This window comes from Ylistrum balloti, unplaced genomic scaffold, assembly GCF_031769215.1.
Source record: "Ylistrum balloti isolate Yb309-2 unplaced genomic scaffold, AGI_CSIRO_Ybal_v1 Utg369618, whole genome shotgun sequence".
In the NCBI taxonomy this organism is placed as follows: Eukaryota; Metazoa; Mollusca; class Bivalvia; order Pectinida; family Pectinidae; genus Ylistrum; species Ylistrum balloti.
In genome coordinates, this window is record NW_026781890.1 from 1205225 (window position 1) to 1214520 (window position 9296).

Below are 9296 nucleotides of genomic sequence, written 5' to 3' on the forward strand. Positions count from 1 at the left end.
TCAATTTTCCTGTATTCACATGGTACTTGAACTTTTCTTTGTGATGCAATGGGCAGTACATTTTTCAGGTACAGGAATCGGCCATCCAACACAATATTACTCCTCTGTCTTGTTTCCTGCTTTTGTTCGGTTGTTTTCGTCTTCTCCGGGCCTGTCGTTGAAAAATCCATACTGCTTGAGACGTATCTCTTTAATGAAAGCTGTTTCTCCAATATGCATGTAATGACAGTCCTTTTCAGTGATGACGAATGCCGGATTCCACCTTGAGGCAGCAAATTGATGTATCGTTGTCCCTTTTGCTCCCAACATGGGGTTACAGAAAAATTCCATATCATGTCGCATACGTTTAAAGTAAAGTAGTTCGTCATAAAAATCAGGACCCTGCATGCGTATCTGGTTTTGAAGTCGTTGATAGAAATGATCGTAAAGGGCATAGTCAAGCACTGCCCATCTCTTGTATAGGTTAACGTCACCGGCAGTGAACTTTATTTTTTCGAATAGTTTATGTTTGACATTTTTCTTAATGTATAAAATATCAGACAATTTCCAATTTAGAAGTCGACGCATTAAGACCATACACTCATCAAATTGTTCTACGATAATCATCAATTCGAATTCAGATTCTAACTTCTGCAAATAGAGCTGCACTTCCGTTTTATTGTGTGTTGTAAAAAGATCAGATGGAAAGCCAAATTCTCTTGCCATTCTGTTATTTGCGTAACTGTTAGAAGTCCGCTTTGTGTAACGTGACGGTTCCTGTAAATATTTCGAAACTGCCATGGTATCATTGATATTCAATATTTCTCCGGGCCGGAAGTAATTCAAAATGGATGTGAAATGTTCGAAAGGTTCTCGTATTATCCCAATATAGATAGTGTCTATTGGCATAATTTTCACAAACGCTTCTCTGTTATATAAAACATGACAACAAAGAATTTCGTAGGATCTATTTGCTGGAGGCGGAAGAATATTCTTTGATGTCACAGTGGACCCTGTGCTTATTATATTTGGATAGAAAAATTTTGGGACATGCGGCATAACCACAACCAGATCTCTCCGATTGGCATAACGGAGGAAGATATTTTGAGCGGTGGAACTTGCAGCCTTATGAACCTTCAAAAAGGCTATGTGACGCTTTGATTCACCGTAGTTATTGATATCAATCCCATGTCTTCTAACATGACCTTGTTTAGATGTATTACGCGTCCGCCAACTGAAATGTTCCCAATGGTTTTCTCCATGCGATACAGACGTTTTATAGTGATGTATCTGGAAGATGGTCATCATTGCCATCAGCAATAAGCAAGCCAGTACCCCAAACCTACAATTAAAATAGATTTAGCTTATTTTACAAATTTTCTCAAAATCACAATTCAGACTCAAAATCGAATTGAAGCAGCAAAATATAATAAAGGTATGTAAAAAACAAAAGACAACAATACAATAAAAGCTCATGATAATGTGTTCCAGAAGACAGAGCGAAATCAACGGCACCAACAATCTAAGTAATGCCACATTCTCAAAAGGAAAAAACCCGGGTATATGATAAAAAGTATCCATCTCGATCTCAAACACTTTCAATAAAAATATGTAAACATTTAATTAGTTTTCGTCAACATCAAACACATTTATAGCTAACAAGCATGAAAAAGGGATGATCATACAAACCGCAGTTTGTGAAAAGCTGGGACTATAAAGGTTGACACTGATTTTTTGTCATTGTTACAAATTAAGAGACAATAACTTTTTCAACGTCAATTTTGTATTTGGAATTTAGTCAGGTCACAAAGTTGTTGTTACCAAATTCATCAAATACATAGATTTATGTTATAGACCTCCTTAAAAATGCCTTTTACTCTGACGTTATCAAAAACAGTCGTGCCATATTGGGTGTTCCGTCATCATTATATTAATTTTCACAATGATGATATTGGTTTCATTTGTTCTGTTTCCTATAAGTAAGTTATTAATACAAATTTTATCGTTTATTAGACAGTATTTTCAGCATGTGAAATAAAATTTGAAGAAGAAACTGCCCATTTAGATTATTGTATTTTCCTATTTAAAAGGCAATATGCATACACATTTAAGTCATCAATTCATAAATGAAAAAAAGTAGAGTTGAAACGAAGCACTATGACCTTGCAAATATCGAAACTGCAAAAAAGTATTTTCTTTGCTTCAAAAATCAAAGAAAAAAGCGAGATGTACTTCCGAAATCTGGACACAATTTTAGATATTGCCTTAAATAAAACCTCAGTTTTAACCTTAGAGGGTTGACACGTATATATAACTGATTCTAACTAGGAATATTTAAGCATAAACAATGATATCAACTTAATGACGACACGTGTCATTTGAATCAATACCAAAGAAAGATTTACACGGAGACCCCTGTTTAGTGCAAGGAGAAGAAAACAGAAAAAAATCCCTATTCAATAGGATTAAACAAAAAGATTAAGTAACAGTGACTTATAGAATCAAAACTACTTAAAACCAGGTGAGATGTTCGAGTGTATCAAGTATGCTAAACTAAATTTATTACCATAATTTTACATACATATTCGTCCATCCGAAGTAATTCGTCTTTCATGCAACATATTGGTCATCAGACGAGCTGTCAACACACCCTTAGCTGAAATGCTAATTCAAACTTTAATCATTTTACTTTTTGATCGTTCAGGGTATGTTGAAAGCATATGGCAATTTACAATAGGATTTATTAGCATATTGCCTGTCACAGATCTACTTTCGATATGTCCCACAATCTCCTAATATCAGATTTGGCTTAGGGATCGCTATTAGAATGATATTTCTGTGTTTATGATACCTTAAAATCGTTAAAACCATGAATAGATTAATTAATTTCGGTAAAGTAAGAAAATAAATCATAATAACATAACACTAATATGATATCAGACATGAACTTATATATAGGAGAATTATAAAATAACAAGGAGTTTTAGAGAAAGTGGAAGATATCGAACACGGACCGCATATAAAGTCTTTTCAAACATTGTTCGTTTTGAACATTGGATGCGAAGTTGACATTCAACGAAAACTTCATGTTTTGAAAAACAATAATCTATGTCATGAAATGCCCAGTATATTATCGTTACCATGAATGTAATGCAGATACCATAGAAAGTCACGACAGAATCAACCCCGTCAGGTTTTTAAAGGACACAAGGTTAAACCAAAGTCAATGTCCGGTGCCTACTTTCTCGAATGTGTCTAGTATAAAAAAGTCGCTCAAGATAGAACTGCAACTGATTTGTATATAACACTTGGAGACAGATGGGAACTCTGCATCTACTTTATTTGTAGCTTTAGAAAGATATGTTCTTTATGGTGTAATGCTGATTGTGTATTGAAATTTCATGCTCGGCTACACGGAAGTAATAGGATTCATATGCTACAGGCGCCAAATAGTGCAAATTACTTTGGTCATCGTACTTAAGAGGCAGCTGTTCGAGGAATGGCATCGATAATGCTGCTTCTCCTGAGGTGAAATAAACATATTCATTTTCACATTTTAAACGTTTATTGATCTTATTAAATAACGTCTGATGTTGTTCTTTTCTGTAGAATAATCTCAAACTAAATAACTTCCATAGTAATACATATCAAATGACTGATTTTTCGTTAGAGCTGACCTTGTTACAAATAAAACGTTTTGAAGTTAGTCCTATAACGCTGTTTAAATTATCATTACATTGTGATTGATTTTCTGTTATAATCATTGTTATCGCAAATGGTGCATATTAGTAGTTTTTGTGTAAACAGCTCATCTGAAAAATTCAGAAAAAATAACAACATGATGTACACCATATCTGTTGTTACATTATCATTATTGTTATTACTGGAGGTGTAGCATTTGGGTTTGTGTCGTATGATCGTCAATAATATCATATGTTGAGAAATAGTGATTTTGTCATGTTATCATCAATCTTATCACATACATTTAGACATTGTAACTTTTATCACGTGATCATCAATATTATCACAGACATTTAGACATTGTATTTTTTATAATGTGATCAATAGAATGTTTTCACAGAAATTGGGATCAGTTTCGTATGTATATTACTTTTTCAACTCGTACAAACATGTAGTTTGTGTACAATTTTGAATTAGAATGATAAAGTCTCTAATGCGCGCTATACGTCGGATATGAATTTACAGGTGTTTTTATTCCGTAACATACTACTTATATTTTGTGCAAATAAGTATCCGGTGTCCTTGAATTATAATGATAAGGTCCCTAATCTAGACCATATATAATATGAATATATAATTATCACAGGTCTTCTTCGATTCATATTCGGTTGAAAAATTAATTTGCGTTGGTTGCTGAAAAATAGCAGATTCCATATTAAACTATGTCTTATTCAAAATATACTATATTATGGTGGTTCTTGAAAGATTGTGCAAAAGAAACACAAGTGAATAGCACCATTTCATAACTTAGAGTGAGATACATTAGAGTCAAACATCTAGGACTCGCCAGTGATGCTAATAAGGGCCTAAACGTTGAAACCTTTGAGGCGATTGAGAAAAATTCAAAGTGAACAAAACAAAAAATCATTATATAGACGGGAAGTTGCAGTAGCCCCATAACCAAATAAATTTCATAATTTCCATACATCAGATAATTTTAGAATAGCGTCAAGTACATGTGTATTATCTGAGTAGTGCCACTATATCTATCGTTTCATGTAACATACAAGCACATACTCCCATGTTGAATGTCTATGACCTGTATTTATTCTGTGCCTACACCCAACAAAAGATAACAATATTATACATTGTATCTATATATTTGTCCAATCATATAATATATGTAACTTGTGGCGGTCACCTCGAAGTCTCATTATCTCTCAACAGGTAATCTAGCTACCCATAACAACAACACAAGATTGACTTGTGGGTCATATTACAGTTCCATACGTTTGCGAACGTGTCAGTTGCACTGTCTGTAAAACAATTTCCAAAACTCTAATGTTATAAGTTAATATATACCAAGAGGAAAAAGAAATGCAACTCAACTTCAAATTTACAAACAAATTGGCGAACACACTTCTTGATGAGAGTCAGTGATTAACGCAAGTTTGTAGTTGTAATGGAAAAGAACGTATGCATTTGTACAGTAACGGTATATTGTCAGTTTTAGGCGCATGGGATGTAAATTAGTTTATTGTCGGGGATGACGGATTTAAATACTTTTAGGGGTATGAAGTAGGCTGCCCTTATATTCCACTTACATTTAACACGGCTATGAATATTCAATACAAATCCCATAATAATGGTTATGTAACGCATCTTTTAATTGGATAATTTTCTTGATCTAATCCTCGATATCCTAATGAATTCTGACGCTAGCCCAAAGTTGGCGGTCATCTTTCCCATTGACGCGGATTATCAATATCGACACAGAGAAATGTATTATAGCGATATGCTAAAATGTGTCATCGGAGTGTGAGAATACGATAATGATAACCTGTGAAATATATTCCGCCTCACTCTTCTCCGCTTCTAACGAGTATACTGTTTATGTCAGAATGTTAATAAAGAGGATCAACTTAGAATCACGGTACAGTATGTGACCTTCTCAATCCACGGTTCAGCTTTACTTAACAACATGCACCTGATAAAACAGCGAGTCCATAATGCACACATGTATTTGAACAGAACGTGTGACTTTTTGAACATATTTTAATGCACACGTATATTGAGGTCGGTCGTAACTGATGGTCTCGTGCCCTGTAAATAACGAGTCCTCTATTTATATATGGCCTAACTTACGTGTTCCTTATCCCCTTTTAATGTGTCGTCATCATTCTGTTAACGATTACGATTTGACATTCCATCAAATTTATGTACATATTTATAGAATTTGAATTATAAATGCTTATAGCACATTCCCATTCTACTCTCACATACAGCGTCATTTTATCATTCAGACATGTCTATAGAATTTGCAATCAAAACGTAGTATTTCTACTGTTGTATCTATCTTTCTAAAACAAATTCTAGTAACATATGATTTTGATGGAGTGTATACATATATCTGTGTACTTACATTCTACGATACTATCATCAAGGACGGTACAGAGTACACCACTTACCTAATTATAATATCACTCCAAAATTGGAAAAAGAATTTGATATTTTAATCTTTAAGTTTTGTTAATATAGTATAGTGTGTCTCTACCACAAGAGGAGATTATTTTCTCATACTTTATCTCCCATGTGTCTCATGTATTATATACTGTTCTACCATTTACACGCCGGTTTGTGTGTGTATATGTCATTAAATTGTAGGTACATTGTGCGAGTAGCATTAGCAAATTTAACTCAAAATATATTCTGATATACTCTATTTTTTTTATTTTAACTTGTTTGAGCCAATATCAAATTTGAACGCATTGTTGATACTTTTATGACTAATGATGAGAAATGACAATGAACTAAATCCTGGACCTCTGCGCAATTTTCATATCTCTCATCTTAATGTTAGATCTATAAAAGCAAATCGGAAATGATTGAAAATGAACTTTCTGAAAACAATAAAACATCTGACAGATTGTCAACTGCATCCTTTGTTTTATCATTGCTTAAGAAACCAAAAAGGAAAGATTTCTTATTTAATATAAAGTTAAATACGAAAAATCTGAGACAGTCTCTCAAAGCTAAGTAACAGTCGTCTCACCTCTTGACAATCCCACAAAATGTGTTCAATTGTTTCTCTATTTGTTTTACATAATGAACATAATGAGGTATCAGATTAACCCATTTTAAACAACACAGAGTTGGTAGTCAAAATGTGGTGATTAATTTTATATTGAAACCATTGAAATTTGGTATTTTTAGTGACTTTAAAAGGAAGTATGTAGATTTGTTTCCATGTGTCATCATTAATATCGTAGTTAATCCATTTTAATTTACCTGTGGGTGTGACATTAATTTTACTTAAAACATCATATATGTCTCTGGCTCCCTTCTTACTTTTTAGGATAATTTCTAAACTTAATGGAATATAAGGATATTTTATAGATACGTGTTCATTATTTTGTTGGTATTTGTGTAGTGCTTTTGCTATTACTGATGTGATTCCATGATACTTTAGAACGTTGCACCTAATGTTATATTTATGCTTGAAAACCTCATAAGAAAGACACTTACCATTATCACCAACTATATCATTAATAATCCATAACCCTTTTTGATACCAATCATTGTAGAATACAGTTTTATGTGCTATTTTTATATCATTATTGAACCATAATGGAGACTTTAAAAAAGGATTCATAGTTTTTACTACTGCTAGACTGAATTACTTTCAGCCATGATTTTAGTACATCTTTCCAAAATAAATTTTTAGTTTTCTTAATGTTGTCATGAATTAAATCACTTCCACAATTACTAAGTATATTACTGTTTAATTTAGCATGAAGAATATTTCTCCACTTGCCTTTTCCAAAATGTAATCTACGAATCCAAACAGATTTTAGTGAATTTATAAAAGAAATAAGATGTATCATTTTTAGTCCCCCATCTAAATATTCTTTAATAACAATGTCTCGTTTAACCTTATCAACTTTACTATTCCATAGAAAATGGTATAATTCTGTGTTAAGAGTCTTGATAAAGGTTTCATCAGGATTTGGAAGTGAAATAAAAAGATGATTTAGTTGAGAGATTACCAAAGTTTTAATTACTGTTAGTCTTCCAATTGGAGTAAGTAGTCTTCTACTCCACATTTTAAGTATACTTTTGATTTTCACAAGTTTTTTATCATAGTTTAATTTTGTTATTTTATGCAAATCTACATCGAAGTCTATCCCTAAAACCGAGAACTTTGTATTTCCCCATTGTAGTCTCCATTCAGGAAAGAAAGTATCATTACTATATTTTTTACTTCCTATCCATACAACCTCAGTTTTTGATTCGTTTATTCTTAACCCTGATAGTTTTGCAAAAAAATCTAACTCCTTCATTGTTTCTTTTAATGATATTTCTGTACCATCAAGAATAACTGTGGTATCATCTGCATATTGAGATAATAGAATTGGTTCCCCATCTATTAATATACCTTTTATTTTTCTATTATTTCTGATTCTAAGGGCCAAAATTTCAGCACATAATATGAATAAATAAGCGGAAATAGGATCACCTTGTCGACAGCCTCGTTTCAAGTCGAAAAAGGGAGATAAGCTACCACCTTGATTTATTGCAGATTTAGAATTATTGCGCAAAGTCGTTATCCATTTTCTCATACTAGGTCCGAAATTGAAAAAAAAAGTAAAACTTCATCAACAAATTTCCATGACACAGAATCAAAGGCTTTCTCAAAATCTATAATAAGTAACAGGCCAGGAAGATCAAATTCTTCTGCATATTGCATCATATCATAGATTAATCTTGTGTTTTCTCCCATGTACCTCCCACTAATAAATCCAGTTTGATCCATATTTATTAATTCATCTAATACAGTCTTAATTCTACTTGTGATCACTCCAGATGCAATTTTATATACAGTATTCAATAGAGAAATTGGTCGCCAGTTTTTAAGAAATTGCCTAGGTTTATCTCCCTTTGGTAAACATGTAATGATGCCCTGTTTCTGTGGTACATTGTGCGAGTAGCATTAGCAAATTTAACTCAAAATATATTCTGATATACTCTATTTATTTATTTTAACTTTTTTGAGCGAATATCAAATTTGAACGCATTGTTGATACTTTTATGACTAATGATGAGAAATGACAATGAACTAAATCCTGGACCTCTGCGCAATTTTCATATCTCTCATCTTAATGTTAGATCTATAAAAGCAAATCGGAAATGATTGATAATGAACTTTCTAAAAACAATAAGACATCTGACAGAAACACATCTTATCCCATCAATAGGGACCATGTCTTCGATAATATTTCATGTGTTTTTATCAGAAGGATAAAGGAATCGATGTAAATAGTATTAAAACTACAGTTTTAAGTAAGCGTAGAATAGATCTAGAACATAACGGTATAGAACGTATCTTGCTAGAAGTAACTACAGGTAAAAACTGACTTTCAGGTCGTATCTATTGACCTGAATGTTTTATTGAATACTGGCGGAAGTTAGATGAATTGTGAGATATAAGTTTTCGATGATAATGTTTCTGGTGTAAATACAGATGTTGTCCCTCCTGCCACACTCTCATTTTGGTTTATTACTAACAAAACATAATATTGCTAGTTTTCTTAATCGATCTTCAAGAAACAAAACCCACATCTGCTGCCCCTATTGAC

At 32.6% G+C, this 9296-nt stretch overlaps 1 protein-coding gene across 1 annotated transcript; it reads right to left on the bottom strand.

Annotated features, from left to right (window-relative positions):
• Positions 1-96: 96 nt before the first annotated feature.
• On the bottom strand, positions 97-1885 carry LOC132549157 (galactose-3-O-sulfotransferase 3-like). The gene is made up of 2 exons (XM_060213081.1): positions 1857-1885; positions 97-1321 (listed from the first exon to the last, which is right to left on the bottom strand). Exons 1-2 carry the CDS (start codon positions 1883-1885, stop codon positions 97-99), a joined length of 1254 nt encoding a protein of 417 aa, XP_060069064.1.
• Between the last annotated feature and the right edge of the window lie 7411 nt (positions 1886-9296).